Raw genomic sequence first — 20,343 nt, 5'->3', positions numbered from 1 at the left:
GAGAAATTAATGAAAGATAATTTTTTTTTTTTGAGACAGAGTCTCGCTCTGTCGCCCAGGCTGGAGTACAGTGGCTCAATCTCAGCTCACTGCAAGCTCCGTTTCCCGGGTTCACGTCGTTCTCCTGCCTCAACCTCCCGAGTAGCTGGGACTACAGGCGCCCGTCACCATGCCCGGCTAATTTTTTGTATTTTTAGTAGAGACAGGGGTTCACCGTGTTAGCCAGGATAGTCTCGATCTCCTGACCTCGTGATCCACCTGCCTCAGCCTCCCAAAGTGCTGGGATTACAGGTGTGAGCCACCGCGCCGGGCTAAAAGATCAATTTTTTTAAAGGGTTCTCTTTTCCCGTCCCCAAATTACATTGTACAGCTAGAATCTTGGAAATGCCTTTGCTCTCTTGACAAAGGTCCTTCCTAACGCATTTTCCTCCACAGGCCCTCAGATCCTGATGATTGCAGTCTTCACCCTCACCGGAGCTGTGGTGCTGCTCCTGCTTGTCGCTCTCCTGATGCTCAGGTACAGTTGCCTCTATCATGCCTGTGCTCGGTATCCAGAGAGGCAAGGAGGGAAAGCAGGAGAGGCCTGTTGTCTTCTGCTGATGATGAATATTCACAAAGAGGCCTGTAGACTGACCTAAGATAATGAAGACATTCTGCATCAAAGACTATGTGAAGGGCAGAATATTATTGAGTGAATAGATTAGGGCTTTGGAGCCAGAGATGCCTGAACTCAAATCCCAGTTCTTTGAGTTACTAGTTCTGCGGTCTTAAGCATGTTACTTAGTGACTTAAACAGGTAACTTAGCTTCAATTTCTTCATCTGAGCTGTTGGAAGGATTAGAAATGGAACGTGTATACAAACTACCATATAATAAGCATATATAGATGAAAATAGTTATTTTTATTATGTTGGTATATCATGGGAGACATCAAACTCATTACATTGCATGCTATTTAGGCTGGGGGAGGTTTTAGAAATAATTTATTCCAAATCTCCTATTTTAGCCTGAGGAGAGAGAGCCCAGAAACTCAAATGGCTTCTCTAGAATCTTATCACCAGGTAGTGGGTGGGGCCAGAACTAGAACTCAAGCCTTCTCACCATCAGTTCCAAGATTTTTCGGCTCAACTTGGATCTACCAAATGCCTAGCCAGAGACATTGTGTGTACTAAGAAATATTTGTTGAATACATAAATGAGCGAGTAAATACCACACTACCTCCTAATCTGCATATGTTAAATGCCAAACTTATAATACCCTATTATACTACCAGGTTCACTTGCATTTCCTAGCTCAACAAGACAACAGTTTTATCTGTGTATTATACACTTTGGTCTGTGTGTCATTATTCTTTCTCATGTGAATGTCCAGCCTGCCATATAATGTTGATGTTTTCTCCAGAAAAGGAAGTAGACTATTTTCTTCAATCTGACAACAGTGCTTGGCTCCTGTAACTGTGTTGCTCAGAAATATAGGTGATGGTCTACAGTGTGTGGTGACCATTACCATTTAGTGAAGAGTGAGAAGAAACCAAAACTTCCCCCCTAAAGCAAGTCTAAATGGGAATCAGTTTAAAATAGGGGTAAATCACAAGATCAAAGATAATAACAGGTGTTTCTCATTGTCTCTAAACATAGGAGGCAGAGATAGGGCTTCCTAATGGCCAGTGCAATGCTATGCCCATGAGGGGGCCTGGCAGACAGGTGGTACACATGCAGTTTGCCATTACAACGGCCTATGCAAGAAAACTAGCAAACCATTTAAGAAATCCCCTAATTCAGTATGAATGACAGTTGGCTCTGCAGAGTCCCAGGAGTCTCCTGGGGTACAGAGGTGAGAGCCCAAGAGCCTTTAAGGTCTTGATATTCATTCTACTTGCCTCCAGGTCTTAGGGTCAGTAATATGCTATTTTTTATGCATTTACTCGAAGAATACTCAGACTTAGATGGAAGCATATGAAGAAAATAATCATTTCTGCTTAGGGGACATTAAGGAAGGCATGGCCTTGAGAAGGTGAGTATGAGTTTGTCAAATAACCAAAAAGCAAAGGCAAACTAGGGACAAAACAGGTCAATAGAAAAGAATATCAGTTCCAGAAACAAATACAAGCAAGAACTTATAATATGACAAAGATGACAGTATGTGTCAGCTAAGAAATGATGTTGGTGGCCAGACACAGTGGCTCACGCCTGTAATCCCAGCATTTTGGAAGGCCGAGGCAGGCGAGTCATGAGGTCAGGAGTTCGAGAACAGCCTGGCCAACGTGGTAAAACCCCGTTGGTAAAAATCTCCTAAAAATACAAAAAATTAGCTGGGCATGGTGGCGGGCACCTGTAATCTCAGCTTCTTGGGAGGCTGAGGCAGGAGAATCTTGAACACAGGAGGCAGAAGTTGCAGTGAGCCGAGATCTCATCACTGCACTCCAGCCGGGGCGACAGAGCGAGACTCCATCTCAAAAAAAAAGAAAAAAAGAAATGATGTTGGTAAAGTAGGCTTTCCACATGTAAAAAGCAAAATTAAAACAGGTAACTTAGCTTCAATTTCTTCATCTGAGCTGTTGTAGGGATTAGAAATGAAACATGCACACAAACTACCATATAATAAGCATTATATAAATGAAAATAGTTATTTTTATTATGTTGTATCATGTTATATTTTATTATTATATATCTAAAAGAATACACAAAGACATAGTTTACTTTATATGGAGTTTTAAATGTTAAAGCATACTTTATGTGGAGTTTTAAATGTTTGATTATGTGAAAATCAAACTTCAAAACTTAGAATAAATTAATAAAAATGAGTTTTTAAAATTTTTTTTTTTTTTGAGACTGAGTCTCACTCTGTCACTCAGGCTGGAGTGCAGTGGCGCCATCTTGGCTCACTGCAACCTCTGCCTCCTGGGTTCAAGCAATTCTCGTGCCTTGGCCTCAGTAGTAGCTGCAGTTACAGGCGTGCACCACCACACCTGGCTAACTTTTGTATTTTTAGTGGAGACGGGGTTTCACCATGTTGGGAACCTGGTCTCAACTCTTGACCTCAAGTGATCCACCCACCTTGGCCTCCCAAAGTGCTGGATTATAGGTGTGAGCCCCTGTGCCTGTCCAATAAAAATGACTTTATGATGTCAGGTTAGGAAAGTACTTCTCAGTCAAGATAAAAAAGGAGAAGTCAAAGAAAAAATACATAAATATGACCATAATAAAAATCAAAACTTTCTGGAAAACAAAGTTAAAAGAAGTAATAAACTACGAAAAGGTACTTGAAAAACAAAAGGACAAAGGATTTATTTCTCAAAATATATTAAGAACATATGTAAGTTAACAAGCATAAGAAAAAGATACACACTAGGGAAAAATGAGCAAAATTATAAATACATAATTCTATATAATTCTGAGTCTATATATTCTACTAAATAGCTAGAAAATATTTGAAAGGATAATCTCACTAGTAATCAAGAAAATGCAAAGTAAAGCAATAATGAAACACTGCTTCGCTTACATCACAAAGGTTAAAAAAAAGTTTATCAATACCAAATGTTGACAAGAATATAGAAGATGGGAATTCTCAAGATAAGAAGGTAAATTAATCGATAACCACTGCTTTGGGAAGCAATTTGGTGATATCTGTAAAGTTGAAAGTGCAAATCCTCTATAGCCCAAGAATTCTGCTTCATCTATACCCAGTCCCCAGCCTTTTGGCACCAGGGACTGGTTTCGTGGAAAACAATTTTTGGGGGTGGGGGGAGTTTCGGGATGTAACTGCTCCACCTCAGATCATCAGGCATTAGTTAGATTCTCATAAGGATAAGGAGTGCACAACCTGGATCCCTCCCATGTGCAGTTCTCAATAGGGTTCACGCTCCTATAAGAATCTGACGCCACTGCTGATGTGACAGGAGGCGGAGCTCAGGTGGTAATGCTGACCTCTCACCTCCGGCTGTGCAGCTTGGTTCCTAACAGGCCATGGACCACCACCAGTTGGCAGCCCAGAGGTTGGGGGCCTAATCCCCAACCTACACTATCTGGGGACCGATACTATCTGAAGGAAACTATACATTCTTAACATTTTGTAGTTGAGATAGGTGTTGTTACATTTTCTCTGTACTTTTCCATTTTCTTTAAACATATTTTTTGAAAAGGCACAGATGGGTAAGAGGAACTGGCTTATTTAGGGATCTGGTGTATTCTCTGGTGGTTTAAAAATTAACATTTTTGCCTGTCATCGTTACCAACTTTACATTTGTTTCCTATATTTTTTCCTAACTCCTTCTATGTCATGAGTTTAAATCCTTTACTATCGTGAACGACTGCCTTAGTGAAAAACCTGGGAAAGTGAAGCGAAAAGAAAAGAAAGACTAGGAAACAGGGGTCCCCAATCGCCAGTCCATGGCCTGTTAGGAACCGACCGCACAGCAGGAGGTGAGCAGCGGGTGAGCGAGCATTACGTCCTGAGCAACCCTTCCTGTCAGTCAGATCAGTCAGGGCATTAGATTCTCATAGGAGCGTGAACCCTATCGTGAACTGCGCATGCGGGGGATCTAGGTTGCATGCTCCTTATGAGAATCTAATGCCTGATCTGAGGTGGAACAGTCTCATCCTGAAACCACCCCCTACCACCTCCATGGAAACACTGTCTTCCAGGAAACCAGTCTCTGGTGTCAAAAAGGTTGAGGGCCACTGCTGTAAAAGCCCATCAGAAACCCTTGCAGGTCCACTGGCAGTGAGCACTTTTCAGTTTGGAGAACATGGTGTTCTGTCATTGGGCTACCTTCCCCCACGCACATCTACCTGAGCATACCAGGGTTCTAAACTTCTCCCAGTCTTCAGAAGCTGAATGGCGTGGATACTAAGAAAAACCTATTGACCGGCTTTATTCCTTTCACAGAAAATATAAAAAAGATTATGAACTTCGTCAGAAAAAATGGTCCCACATTCCTCCTGAAAATATCTTTCCTCTGGAGACCAATGAGACCAATCACGTTAGCCTGAAGGTAAAGCCTACCTTACTTGTTGAAGAATGGGCGCAATTTGCCAGGTATTTGACAAGACTTAGCATTGCAGGATATGTGCCAAGTAGGGATAGTTGTTCTAGAAAGCAAGACTTAGGTGCTTTCTAATTTTCAACTCTCTGCCTTCCCCTTGTTTCTCCATTCTCCTACATGTCAGCTAGTTAATCCAGTGAGCACTCCCTGGAGGCTGAGATATGGTGTGTTCTCATTCTCTGCATCTGACCCAGAAGAGAAATACACATAAAGGGAATTTGCCATGGAAGGGATGTAGGAATGGGCAGAGCATTTGAGTTCCCCTAATCCTTGGATGCTAATCTATCCGTACTAAGGACCTATGACTTGTCTTACTCATTCCTGAAGAAAGAGGCCTCCTCTGCTTATATTTGCTCACATTCACCTTCAACCAGGAAATAGCAGCAGCCAATAATAACTTACTCCATTTAGCACAGTCAATGCAGGATCTGTGCTGTCTCATCTACTCCTCCTACTCCAGGAACCCAAAATTAAGCTTTATCATCATAATTTTGCTGATGAGGAAATTGAAGGACAAAAGATTAAGAAACAGTGCAGGGACACATGCAACTAATGAGTAAGATTACTGTAAGTAATAATAGCTAACACTTACTGAGCACTTATAATGCACCACATGCATTAACCCATTTCATCTTCTCCTGAACACTGTGAAGTAGCAGGGCGGAAATTCCAGGAACACAGCTACAATTTAAACCCAGTCTGTCTAACTGCAAAGCCTGAGATTGTAACACATTCCATATACCATATAATTATCCTAGCTTTTATACCAAAGCATATTAAGAGAATATGGAGACCCAGGACCTCCACAGATGGGAATTCGTGGACTCCTTCAGACTAGGGCCAAACTGATAGTGTAGTGTGATTTGAGATGCTTCCTTGCTTAAAATCAGCAGAAATATAATTGCATTTGGTCTAAGTTTGTCTCTGGAACCTCTCTACCAGCTCTTGACCCTCCTCTCCAAGTCCTGCGTGCTGCCCTCTAATGGCTCCGATCCCCTCATATCTATCCATGGACCAGGTCTTCCCTTCTTTCAGAAATATGACATGCTCCAATGTGACCCTCCTCCTGCTGAACCTCCAACAGAAAAATTCTATTCACAAAGACCAATCTGTCTCAGCTAAGTGTCAGGATGAAATCAATTTAACAGTAATTCACAGTCAGGTATAAACAACCTTAAGACTACTGAATTTCCAAAGAGAGAATTTGTTGACCTAAATGACTTCTGGACAGACGAAATAGAATTTATTTGAGCAAAAAGTGATTCATGAATTGTGTCGCACTCAAAACCAAAAGAGATTCAGAAAGCTCCACCCCGCAGCATGGGCAGTGAGCTTTCATAGGTTGTACAAGGAAGTAAAGTCCACAAATAACTTGATTGGTTACAGCTAGGCATTTGCTTTATTTGGGCATGGTCTGTTCAGTTAGCTGCCTGTGATTGGCTGAAATCGAGCCATTTGTTACAAAAATAGACTCCCAGATCAGTTTTCAGTTTGCCTATATACTAAGTTAGGTCTGCCATTTATAGGAACTCATAATACAAAGACAGTCTCATGCCAATGGTCTCCTGTCTATTTAATATCACACTAGGAAGAGGAGAGGGGACTTTCAGAAGGAGCGTGTGCACCTCTGTCTCTGTACAGCACCCGATGGGCTCCCACACGCGCCACCTCTGCACAAGTCCAGCCTTGGTGTCATTCCTCAAGCAACCCCCCACTGCCTCAAAACCCCATATTTCATATTTTCTCTTTTGGAGTAAGCCCAAAACATGTGTCTCTGTATGTTTTCTTAAAATCTAAATATTCCTAGAAGTATAATTCATCTATTTCTTGTCAGTTTCTGTACAAAATGTGTATGAGTACAGATTTTATTCGTTCATCAGAATGAATGAGTCATCTGGCTAAGGAAATAAGTCTTTGGGACAGTAAACTCAAAGGAGGGAAGAGATATGGAGTTTCTGGAATAATTAGCCTTTTCTTGTGCCAGATCGATGATGACAAAAGACGAGATACAATCCAGAGACTACGACAATGCAAATACGACAAAAAGGTGACGTCTCCCACTTCTCTGAACTCTCCACTGGGGTATGCTCGGGGCCTTCTGACCCCTGGTTGCCCCGGCCCCTGATGTCAGTATCACAATGATGGGAGTGCCCAGTCTGTTCCCAAGGGCTGTTCTTAGAGCTTCACAGGGGTGGCCAGGGCCCTGCTTCTAGGGTTACAAAACTCACAATCCTGGGGAAAATGGAAGACAAATAGAATGTTGGGGAAGGGTGGAGTGTAGGCAGAAAAATGAAATATAAAAGATATTCAGAGTAGTCGAGGGCAACCCTAGTATTATATTTTGGCTCATTGCTGAGAAATACAACAATCTCATATGAGAGCTTTGCATCTTATTTCCATCCTTCCTTCTTCCCTCCCTCCCTTCTGCCTGCCTTCCTTCCATTTAGTCATTCTTAAAGAAACATTCAAGACTGAACTTACCATATCCCAGGTACTAGGCACCAGGGATACAAACATCAATCAAGGCCCGGCACAATGGCTCATGTCTCTAATCCCAGGACTTTGGGAGGCTGAGGCGGGTGGATCATTTGAGGCCAGGAGTTCGAGACCAGCCTGGCCAATATGGCGAAACCCCGTTTCTCCTGAAAATACAAAAATTAGCCGGGGGCATGGTGGTGCATGCCTGTAGTCCCAGCTACTGGGGAGGCTGAGGCATGAGAATTGCTTGAACCTGGGAGGCGGAGGTTGAAGTGAACCGAGATTGCACCACTGCACTCCAACCTAGGCAACAGAGCAAGGCTCTGTCTTTAAAAAAAAAAAAAAAAAAAAATCAATCAAATACTGTCACTGTTCTCAAAAGTTTACAGTCTAGTGAGACACACAAACTGTTATAATATGCATGTAACAAGTTACACCACAACAGTGTCTCCTAAATTTCATTGATTTTTGCAGCGAGTGATTCTCAAAGATCTCAAGCACAATGATGGTAATTTCACTGAAAAACAGAAGATAGAATTGAACAAGGTATGTAGCCCTTACTTCAAACTCTTGAGAAATAACTTCACTCCATTTCTTCTAATCACTGAGGTTGTTCGTGGAGTAAGAGGCTGACAGAGAAGCCCTCAGGCCAAGAAATGGTGACTATATTTCTTGTTGAAAATTCTACGAAGAGATATTGGCAAGTGAGGTCGATGGCATAAAAAATTCTGGAAATCTACTAGTCTTTCCTAGAAAGTGGACCTGATACTATTTGAAAGTAAAGTTTGTACTCAAGGCCTCTTACTGACAAAGGAAAGGTTGTTGAATGAGATTAATATAATGTGTGATAAGCAATGGGTACTGACATTCAATTTGTTAAGAGCAACACATCTTCTCATAGATCTGAAAGAAAATACATTTTATTGGCATATTAATTTTTACTTTGGCACCCTGTTCTGCCTAATTTGCTTTGTAAACAAATATGTTCTTCTAGTTGCTTCAGATTGACTATTACAACCTGACCAAGTTCTATGGCACCGTGAAACTTGATACCATGATCTTCGGGGTGATAGAATACTGTGAGAGAGGATCCCTCCGGGTAAGAAACCATGGTCATTTCCAATGTTCTAATCATATTAAAATATTCAGCAGGACTTTAAATAAAAATATTTATCGAGTAAAATAATATTAAAGCGTTATCATGGAAAGTTGGTGGGATCACAAGCTTTCCAGACTTTTTCTGAGATTTTTTCAGTCTTACTATGTTTTTATAAACAAGCCCAAAAAAAATTCAGGAAAAAGATAATAGATTTAGGGAGGGGAGTAAACAGAGAATGGAAGTGGAAAAATGAGTGATTACCTCCAAATACATTTTATTTTACATGAATACTTGCTTTTGTACTAAAAGAGAAATGGATAATCATTATGTTAGCACCAAATAAGCATTAGAAGACTTGGTCATCGTTCTTGGTTCTGCTGCTGTCCAAATTATTACTCCACTCTTGGACTAAGAATCATCCAGGACTTGCCAGATGAGGTCAGGTATTTGGACTGAGCAAGTCCAAAGCAAACAGAGAAACTAAGATAAAAAGCGAGAATATTAGCTTTCACACTATGCAGTATAAACTCAAATCTACCCTCCAAGAAAAAATCGTAGCCCTAAATGTTACTATTTCTTTTAAAAATTCTTTCATGCTTGTTATTCTGACATCTGAGGGCTCTTCTCTGTATTAATCCCTATGAAATGTAACAGTGGTATAAGGAAAAAGTGACACATTAAGCCATTAACTATATTTAGCACTTTGAGAATTCATTTGCTGTATAGCAGAAGGGAAAGCAAGCCCATGAGGGACTAGCGTAATGGAATGTGGTAGAGAAATCTTGAGCAGGCAGCTGGCCAGGAGAATTAAGATCAAAGAGGAAAATGGTGCTAAGGTAGAAGTTCTTAAAAAATAATAAACAAGGCTGGGCACCGTGGCTCACACCTGTAATCCCAGCACTTTGGGAGGCCGAGGCAGGCGGATCATGAGGTCAGGAGATCGAGATCATCTTGGCCAACACGGTGAAACCCCGTCTCTACTAAAAATACAAAAATTAGCTGGGCGTGGTGGTGTGTGCCTGTAATTACAGCTACTTAGGAGGCTGAGGCAGAAGAATTGCTTGAACCAGGGAGTCAGAGGTTGCAGTGAGCTGAGATCGTGCCACTGCACTCCAGCCTGGCAACAGAGTGAGACTCCGTTTCAAAAAAATAATAATAAAATAAATAATAACAATAATAAACAATTTAAGTATCCAATGCAAAATTTAGAAGAATAACTATAACATAAGGAAAGGAAGCTATTAAATATCAATCATTATAAATCAAATAAAATAGGATAGGATTTTAAAATGCACTTGCAACTTAAAAAACAAAATTATTAAAACACACAAGCCTTTCATTTCTAGATATTATTTTTAAAACAAACATGCAAATACACAAAATTGAGAATAAAAAAGCAGTGAAAAGATGTTTTAATTGTGAAAGAATACTTCACGACTATTAAATTATAATCTTTAAAAAGGGAAACTTTCAGAAGCGATATAATCATGAAATCTGTTTCCAAAAAAAAATTTAATTAGACCAATTCTGAATCAGTTTCAGGCAATAATAAGCCATGTGAAACCCTTTGACCAGGCTCTATTAATTAGTATTCTAAAATTTCTGTCTCATTGAAATTAAATGAGAGTGTGGTCTAGACCTCATGTGAAAAATATTTCTAATTCTGAAAGATGTGAAATAGTTATTGTTATTCCTAGAAATGTGTATTTATTTGATCAGTATCAATTAAAATGATCACTTTCATCATCCATTAAAACACTGATGTGGTTTTTCTCCTATGACCTTTTGATTTGGTACATTATAATAATATTGTTCCATTCATAGAATTAACTATATCCAATTGTTTGTGTTATGCTTTTTGTATATACAACTGGCTTAGCATTTCTTTTATTATGTTTTTTCCTCTGTATTCACAACTACAGTTAGCCTTTGGTCAGATTTTAGTTTCAATCTCATGCTAACTTTGTTCAATGTTAAATGAATTTGGAGTATGTTCATGTGTTTGTTTAACTTGAAAATAGTTTTTATATAGATAATGAGAATTATTTTTACTGAACTTCAACATTAGAAGAATTAAGCTGACTTTGGTATTCTCTCTATGGGAATTATCATTTCTTCTATGGCTATTAATGTGATATTGTGACATAGTAAGAAATACATTTTGTCTTCATTCTTGGTTCCTAAAACCTGTTGTTACTGGGTGGTGGGGGTGAGAAAAGCTCTTTTGTTATTTATAATAACCTCCTTTCAAACATACCTGAGTTATGCTACTTAAGATAAGATAGCCACGGAAGACTTCTCTGGCAAGATGACGTTAGAGTAAGACCTGCATGGAATGAAGCTGTGAAACCATAGCTCAGGGAAGAGGATACCAGATTTAATACCAGAATTTCCTGTTCTCAACAAGGAAAACAACAATTAAATGGTGATATGCCAGAGAATTCCCAGACCTCATTTCAGAAATATTCTTAGGCTCCCCCATAATAACAACTCCTGTAGAGTTAGAAATAAAACAATACTTTCTTAACATTGCAAAGACTGTCTATCATAAAATAACAACTGACTTCATCTCTATTAATGCAAAGACTCCCTAGCCGCACCCTTTACTACTGTTAGTTAACTTCTGAAAGTTCTAACCAAAGCACTAATGCATGAAACAGGAATAAGATACACGGTTATTGGAAGGTGTCAAGATAAATAACAAACAGAGAGTGGCTCTCTAAAAGAAAGATGTTTATTTGGAAAAGAACACTGTAATGGGAATACATATGCCATCATAAATTATGTGCATATTCAGAGAGATAAAGGAAGACAAAGGATTTTAAGGGGAAAAAAAAAACAAAGAGGATTACATAATTGTTGTGTTACAAAGATCACTAGCAAGGATGATGCCAGTCAGAGGTTGGACAGGCAGATGTTGAGCAGATGTCCTTGTATAAGTATTTTTTGTGTGTGAGGTTGCGACGGCCTTTGTGGAAGGTTGAGGTTTCTGTGGAGTCTTTTGTGATAGTTTTTGTTATGAAGTACACAAGCATGACAACTCTGTTTTTCATGGCCTTTTCTAGCTGTATGTGTCAGGATTTTTTCAACATTTGCGACTCCATTCTGATTTTGACAACTTTCACAAAAGCAATAGATTTTTTTTTCTTTTTTAATTTAAAGATGAGGCCAGGTGCGGTGGCTCATGCCTGTAATCCCAGCACTTTAGGAGTCAGAGGTGGGAGTAGGGGGCGGGACACGAGGTCAGGAGTTCGAGACTAGCCTGGCCAACACAGTGAAACCTCGTCTCCACTAAAAATACAAAAAATTAGTGGGGCATGATGGTGGCCACCTGTAATCCCAACTACTTGGAAGGTTGAGGTAGCAGAATTGCTTGAACCCAGGAGGTGGAGGTTGCAATGAGCCGAGATCCCACCGTTGCACTTCAGCCCGGGCAACAGTGCGAGTCTTCATCTCAAATAAATAAATAAATATAAAGATATGATTGTTTACCTAGAAAATGCAAAAGCCTCAAATACTAAAAATTATAAGAAATTTATATGATGACCAGAAACAAAATAAGTATATAGAAAATAATTTACATATATAATGTGTATATCATGTAATTGGTCAGAAAATACAACTCGAAAAATCCTCCTTAATATTTTTAACAAAAATATTTATTTGAAAATACGCAACGTGAAATGCAAAGAATCAGTTAAGAACACTGAAAGTTTTCTAAGACATTAAATAAATCTTAACAGAACTCAGTCAGGTTCTTAGATAGGAATCAATGATGTGCTGGAACTGGCTGGTACTAGCTCAGAGCTGACTGTTAAGTTATTCAAGAATTTACCAGTCAGTGTTAAAGCTTTGGAAGCTGAAATCATTCAGGGTGGAAATATTTCACATCGTACTCAGCAAGCATATTATAAATCAGGGCTGTTGCTAATACAGAGTCAGTTTACCAACACCCTATACCGACAAATTCACATTGAAAATGTATAAATTCTTCTGAAAACGAACTTGCAATCGAAGGCAAAGACTTTTCTTAATTAACAGAGATCATCAGAAATACATATATATACACACACACATATATATGAGCAATAATAACCAGAACAGTTTTGAAAAAGAGAATGAAGAGGCCACTTACTAGAAAGTTATTATAATCAAGGCAGTGTAGTGACAGCTCATGAACAAGCAAATGATTTATGGAAGAAAAACATATGGGCCAGGAATACCATTAAGTGTATAACAAATATAACTAAAGAAGGGTAATTTAAAAAATGGGTGCTGAGATAATAGGACCTTTCCATTCTCTTTTCCACAAAAGGTTCTTTTCCCTTGCTGTTACCTCTTCCCAAAACTCTTGGCTCCCTATTTCATTTGATCTCAGCTCAACAGCCATTTCCTGAAGGAAGCCATATTTAATCTTTATAACAAACCCCAGATTTTAGGGGTCAAATTCCCAGATTTTAGGCAATTTTTCATTGCACTTATCACAGTGATAATTTTATGTTTATTGGTCTGATTGTTTTATGAATGTCAGTTTCCTTCACCAGACTGTGCACACTTTAACAGGTCCCTTATAATCCCAGCACTAACACAGTCCCTGCTCTAGAGATAACACTCAATAATTTTAAAAAACAAACATGCAGGTCACCTATTAAAATTGCTCAGAAAAAAACATATAAATCTGCATATACATTACGATCCCACGTTTATAATATTTATTACATATACTTTCCATATCTACATTAAAGAAAACTAGAAGAAAATACCAAAATGAGAATAAATTAGATGGTGCAATTAGCCATAATTTTATATTCTTCCTTTTTATATTGTATAATTTTTTCACATTTTGTATAGTAAACATGTATTCCTTTTATCATCAAAACAGAATAATATGCTTTTTACAATTTGGCAGATGAGAACAGGGTAGGATGGGTGAATGGTGAGCTAGAGGGAGAGAAGGCATAGAAAAGAATCTGTCTGCCCATAACTCCCCTCCATCAACTTGGCCTGGTACCACAGCCCAACCAGCCTTACCTGAAATGATTAAGGACTTCAGACCCCTCCTTGGAAATTCTTGGTACGGTGCCTGAGTTAAAATTAAAAATCAAATTGGGCTTTTTCCTAAAATAAGAAACTATTGCTATCAGTTAGAGTCCTGTTTAAAGTTCTACCGTGAAGAACAGTTACGTATTAGCTTAATTAAAATCCTGCAACTTTGTAGAACCATCATCATATTAAAACAGTGACTTGAAAATTCCAGGTATAGGCGGGGTGTGGTGGCTTGCGCCTGTAATCCCAGCACTTTGGGAGGCTGAGGCGGGCAGACTGCTTGAGGCCAGGAGTTCGAGATCAGCCTGTCCAATGTAGTGAAACCCCATCTCTACTAAAAATACAAAAATTAGCTGGGCATAGTGGCATGCACCTGTAATCTCAGCTACTCAGGAGGCAAAGGCAGGAGAATCGCTTGAACCCTGGGGGCAGAGGTTGCAATGAGCTGAGATTGTGCCACTGCACACCAGCCTGGGCCACAGAGCAAGATTCTGTCTCAAAAACAAACAAAAAAAAGAAAAAAAAATCCCAGGTCATACAATTCACAAAAAAATCCAAGATCTCTCTTATTGAGAGAGGACTTAGTAAACTCTAAAAATAAAAGCAATTAAGCCAATTTATGTAACTGATTAGGTGAGTACAAACACAAGCTTAATGAAGGAATTTTCTTATAGCAATTGCCTGTTTTAAAACATGGGTCCAATTTAGATGAGACAGAACACGCAGGGCAGTCACCTGTTAAGCAGTCTCCTGGCCTGCTGCTTATTCCTCTACATCTGTCTGATGGGAGAACTGAAATTTGGGGTGCTATGGGTACCTCCTGCTCATATCCAGGTGGCAAAAACCACCCAATGCTTCTTATGCAGAAAAGAAAACAAAAATAGGTTCATGAAAACCCAGACAGTGGAATTCCAATTTGTTCCTGATCCTAAGGTCTCATAATTTGAAGTTCATTATTTGTTTCATAATAGTCTCTCCATAATATCCTTTCTTGCAACTTTTCTTCTTTTTTTCCTATTCAGGAAGTTTTAAATGACACAATTTCCTACCCTGATGGCACATTCATGGATTGGGAGTTTAAGATCTCTGTCTTGTATGACATTGCTAAGGTAAGAGAAACACACACACAGAAAATATGAAAATTAAATATAAGAAAACAGATCTAACAAGTTATTCAACCTTCTGTGCATTGGTTTCTTCATCTGTAAAATGATAATAATAGCTATGTCATAGGGTTGTAGGATTTTAGGTTGTGAGGATTTTGTGAAATAATGCACGTGCTTATAACAAGACCTGGTATAAGGAAATGTTCAATATACATCAGTTATTATTATGTTATTATATTCTTTGTAGTCTGTGTGTGGGGCACGCAGTTTCATAGATTTTCCAGAAATCGAAATCATATAAAACTACGAGAAAGACAACTGGGCTGGTCGCAGTGGCTCAAGCCTGTAATCCCAGCACTTTGGGAGGCTGAGGCAGGAGAACTGCTTGAACCCAGGAGATGGAGGTTGCTGTGAGCCAAGATGGAGCCATTGCACTCCAGCCTGGGTGACACAGTGAGACTCCATTTCAAAAATAAAAAAGACAACTGAATCCTCAACTTTATAAGAGAAAATATTAAGTACAGGAAACCATCTTGCAGGAATCAATAATAAATGTGGACATGTGTATTTTCAGACGTGATAGGAAAACAGAAGTGGACATGAGTAACCAGGGCCTCATTCAAGAATGAAGAAAAGTTGGTTATGAGAGGAAGCTGTTTGATACAGTCTTAACCCATCTGAAAGTTATATGGGTTCAGAATCAGTTTGAAAAATGCGTTACGAAAATCGATTTGCCACACACATTTCACTCCTATGATCCAGGCTGCAAACCAGCTTCAGCTGAGACACCCTCTAACCACCAGAGAGAAGCACATCAGCCAAAAACAGGCTTCCTCTGTTTTTCTTTTTTGAGACGGAGTCCCACTCTGTCCCCCAGGCTAGAGTACAGTGGTGCGATCTCAGCTCACTGCAACCTCAGCCTCCCAAGTTCAAGTGATTGTCCTGCCTCAGCCTCCCGAGTAGCTCGGCCTCCCAAAGTGCAGGGATTACAGGCCTGAGCCATTGCAAGGGGCTAGGCTTCCCCTTTTGAAACAGAATGAATGAAACATTGTTTCAAAATAGGATGAAACCAGTTCCACTTTAGGAAATAATCTAGCCTGGCACCCCTGCCCCTTTGGAAAGACAAGGCACTATTATTTGTATGTTTATTTTAAGTTCATGTAAAAAAGGACCAGAGACCTACCCAGGGTCACGGTGGTAAGTAGAAACACTTAAAAAAAAAAATCAACCCTTTGCCTCATATTATATACAACTACTTAAGCAGAGATTTTAGACAATTCCCTTCTACTCTGTCATTTAAACAGACTTTTAAACGAGATATAATGTGTAGGCAAATATTAGGGCTTCAGTAACATTAAAGTAAAAATAGTGGGACTAAAATTAAAACCTGATGGTGTGACTGTCTGCTGAAATGGTTTCCAAATGTCACTTTTTTCTTTAAAATAATGAAGCAGCTGAAGTGTGTCACATTTCGGTTTTTCTATCATCTGAAAAATTACAGGGAATGTCATATCTGCACTCCAGTAAGACAGAAGTCCATGGTCGTCTGAAATCTACCAACTGCGTAGTGGACAGTAGAATGGTGGTGAAGATCACTGATTTTGGCTGCAATTCCATTTTACCTCCAAAAAAAGGTCTGTAATGAATGAAGTGTTCACTAGTTACCTAACTGATTTTTTTTTTCAAACCCATGTAGCATGGTCAGGAAATTGTAATACTGATCAGAAGATAAGCACTTAAAGCCACAAGAGACAACAGCTGGCTCATTCTCCAGACCTTCCCACTTGTCAGTCAGCAAGTATTTCCTGAGTTAAACAAATGTCCTCTGTGGATTTCCTTCATCCATGTGTCCCTTGATATCACTGAGAAATCATGAATAACTTAATGGCTTGTAGGATTTGAACTAGGTGAAAAAAATACAGAAGGTTGGAGCAGGAAAAGACCTTAGACATCATCTAATTTAACCTTTTTCCTTTATGGAGGACAGCACTGAGACTCAGATTTGTCCAAGAAGGTAGAGTACAAACCAGAGGACCGACTTTCCATTTGAGACATCATTCATTTATCTGTGGCAATAAGAAATATTAAGGAAAAAACTCTAACCAGTAAAATATATTCTTACCTCTTGCAGGATTGTGGTGAGAGTCAAAAAAGATAACATAAAGAAAACAGAGTTGTAAAGTATAAAGGGCTTTTCATGTTGAACATTTACTATGACTCACAGTTAAACAGACTCAGATATCTAGCACTCACGTTGCCTTGAAATACTACCTAGATCAACCGGGCACGGTGCCTCACGCCTGTAATCCCAGCACTTTGGGAGGCTGAGGCAGGTGGATCACCTGAGGTCGGGAGTTCAAGACCAGCCTGACCAACATGGAGAAACTCCGTCTCTACTAAAAATACAAAATTAGCCAGGGTGATGGCGCATGCCTGTAATCCCAGCTACTCAGGAGGCTGAGGCAGGAGAATCGCTTGAACCCGGGAGGCGGAGGTTGCGGTGAGCCGAGATCGCACCACTGCACTCCAGCCTGGGCAAAAAGAGCAAAACTCTGTCTCCAGAAAAAAAAAAAAAAGAAATACTACCTAGATCCAAACACTAAATTATATTTCTAATTCAACTTTGCGATCCTTTCGTTTTTCCTTAATAAAAGAAAAATTGCAATTCTGTCCCTACATCCACATCATGTAAAGTGTAATATAATATTGAACTCAATCCAGTAATTTCTTATTGAAGACCTGTGTGCCAAGCATCGTTCATGACATAGTAGTACAAATCATCATCAGATAACCCAGCATGACAAAAATCAGATAAATTACAAGTCAAATCCTATCATCTTGAACAGCACTCACTTATACCTACCTACCTATGGTGTCGGTTACCTGAAATTTTAGCATAAGTAGATTTACTTACCTTTTCTACAACCTCTAACCTTTACGATCAACTGGACATGAATCACAAGTCACAAAAATTCACAAGACATAAATTCAAAAAGGTGATGTACATTTGGACAGAGAACCAAATAAGGAAAATGTGCATCATCATAAACATGTTACTGCACCTAACAACACGAATCTATACAGGTTTCATTGAAACTGGTGAAGACAAGTCTGAGAAAGTTTATAAGGAGTAAGGTGATCCCGAAAAATTTGCGAAGCATGTTGAAGAAAAATTAATTGCATGCCCCTGTTATTACTAAATAGGATGTGTAATAAAGATTCAAAACTTGAGTATCTATGGGAGCTAAATACAGCATTGCACTCATGTGAAGTGAGTGAACTAGATGTAGACACTAGGGAGTGGCAGGGACAGGAGTAAACTGTGACTAAATTACATGCATTACTTTTTTAAGAATACTGCGGGAACCAACAAAAACGCCACTGTGGGCCCTAGCTGAGTTGGAAGCTGCCAGTATGTTATGCCTAGAAAATACCAGTCATGGCCGGGCGCGGTGACTCAAGCCTGTAATCCCAGCACCTTGGGAGGCCGAGATGGGCGGATCACGAGGTCAGGAGATCGAGACCATCCTGGCTAACATGGTGAAACCCCATCTCTACTAAAAAATACAAAAAACTAGCCGGGCGAGGTGGCGGGCGCCTGTAGTCCCAGCTACTTGGGAGGCTGAGGCAGGAGAATGGCGTAAACCCGGGAGGCGGAGCTTGCAGTGAGCTGAGATCCGGCCACTGCACTCCAGCCTGGTCGACAGAGCGAGACTCCGTCTCAAAAAAAAAAAAAAAAAAACGAAAATATCAGTCATAGTCTCTTTGTCTTAGTGTACTGTCTTTATCTTCTTTTGGTAAATTTATATTTAAATATGTATATGTACACATTAAATAATAAATTATAATATTTAAATAAAATATATTTAGTATACATAAATTTTTTTGTTTTTTTGAGATGAAGTCTCACTCTGTCACCCAGGCTGGAGTGCAGTGGAGCCATCTCAGCTCACTGCAACCTCCGCCTCCTGGGTTCAAGCTATTCTCCTGCCTCAGTCTCCTGAGTAGCTGGGACTACAGGCACCCGCCACCATGCCTGGTTAATTTTTGTATTTTTAGTAGAGACGGGGTTTCACCATATTGGCCAGGCTAGTCTCAATCTCCTGACCTTGTGATCCGCCTGCCTCAGCCTCCCAAAGTGCTGGGATTACAGGCATGAGCTACCGTGCTGGGCCAAAATTTGTATTTTAAAGGATTTCATAGGTTCATTCCATATGTCCCATAAACTACTAAATTCTTCAACCTCTCATATTCTACTGTATTCATTCAACATATATCTACTGAGCATTTACCACAATCAGACCCCATTCCAGGTAAACCTTGAGAGTTTTCAAGGCTGTAATCCTAGCAGTTTTAAATAACATACTGCCATATGACCTCACCCAAATCCTAACATTTCATAGTTAGTCTAAAAGGTGTGTGTTCTCTCTTTGATCACCGGTATTAGCCAAAATTTTTCAAAAACTTGGAATCATATCAATTCAAGGCCACTCATAAGCGATCACCCATATATAGAGTGGACGGTGTAGGCAATTAGAGAGCAAAGGTAGGTTGGAGGCCTATGAGCCACTCACCCCGCTCAATTTTGTAATCTCAATGTCTGCATTTACAGACCTGTGGACAGCTCCAGAGCACCTCCGCCAAGCCAACGTCTCTCAGAAAGGAGATGTGTACAGCTACGGGATCATCGCACAGGAGATCATCCTGCGGAAAGAAACCTTCTACACTTCGAGCTGTCGAGACCGGAACGGTACACCTAAACCCCTTCACGTGCCCCCTCTGGGAGTCAGCCAACCTGCTTTCTAGGCTTACTGAGACCCTAATCTGTTTGTAACCACATCACAATTCCTTCGTCTGCAAAATTAATGACTTATCATCGGCATTATACATTTTTATAAGAGGATTAGGAAGATTAAATATTAGAGTGCACTGAAAAGCATAAGACAACATACACTGCCAGGTGTTATTATTGTCGGTATTATTGTTAACAATCTTCCTTTACGATTCTCCTCTTTCCTTTTGATTCCAATAAGAGAATGTACCTGCTTAACATCTAAACTAGAACACTCTAACAGGTTGACATACATAGTTTAGTTCTCACTAGGAGTAGATCTATAGTTTTTGGCCACGTGTCCTCTCAGGGGAAAATGCTTCCTTCCATTCATTCAATTCTCACTTACTGAGCATTTATTATGTGCTAACTGTTAACTGGTTGGTGGGGAGTACGGTGACTAAGGGATGTAGAGAGGGTGGGGTCAAAGTATGAACAGAAGAAGCCTACTGAAGGCAGTGGTGCCTGAGCTGAGTTTTACAGGGTCAGTAGCATTTTTTTTCTTTTTTTCTTTTCTTTCTTTTTTTTTTTCTTTTTTTTTTTTTTTTAGACAGTATCTTGCTCTCTTGCCCCCAGGCTAGAGTAAGTACAGTGGCATGATCTTGGCTCACTGCAACCTCTGCCTCCCAGGCTCAAGCAATCCTCCTGGCTCAGCCTTCCAAGTAGCTGGGATGACAGGTGCACACCGCTATGCCTGGCTAACTTTCGTACTTTATGTAGAAACAGGGTTTCACCATGTT

At 39.8% G+C, this 20,343-nt stretch overlaps 1 protein-coding gene across 1 annotated transcript in view; it reads left to right on the top strand.

Moving 5' to 3' along the window:
- Nucleotides 1-20,343, top strand: part of GUCY2C (guanylate cyclase 2C) — an 82,175-nt gene that overhangs the window by 35,295 nt on the left and 26,537 nt on the right. The window contains exons 11-18 of the mRNA XM_025403755.1: nucleotides 436-517; nucleotides 4,887-4,992; nucleotides 7,028-7,090; nucleotides 7,996-8,067; nucleotides 8,516-8,620; nucleotides 14,689-14,775; nucleotides 16,274-16,406; nucleotides 19,385-19,522. Of these exons, the coding sequence (XP_025259540.1) occupies nucleotides 436-517; nucleotides 4,887-4,992; nucleotides 7,028-7,090; nucleotides 7,996-8,067; nucleotides 8,516-8,620; nucleotides 14,689-14,775; nucleotides 16,274-16,406; nucleotides 19,385-19,522 (786 nt within the window). The remainder of the gene's footprint in view (nucleotides 1-435; nucleotides 518-4,886; nucleotides 4,993-7,027; nucleotides 7,091-7,995; nucleotides 8,068-8,515; nucleotides 8,621-14,688; nucleotides 14,776-16,273; nucleotides 16,407-19,384; nucleotides 19,523-20,343) is intronic.

The sequence above is a fragment of the Theropithecus gelada genome, chromosome 11 (genome assembly GCF_003255815.1).
Source record: "Theropithecus gelada isolate Dixy chromosome 11, Tgel_1.0, whole genome shotgun sequence".
Taxonomy (NCBI): Eukaryota; Metazoa; Chordata; class Mammalia; order Primates; family Cercopithecidae; genus Theropithecus; species Theropithecus gelada.
Note: the sequence above shows the minus strand (reverse complement) of the source record. Positions and strands in the feature narration are given on the sequence as shown.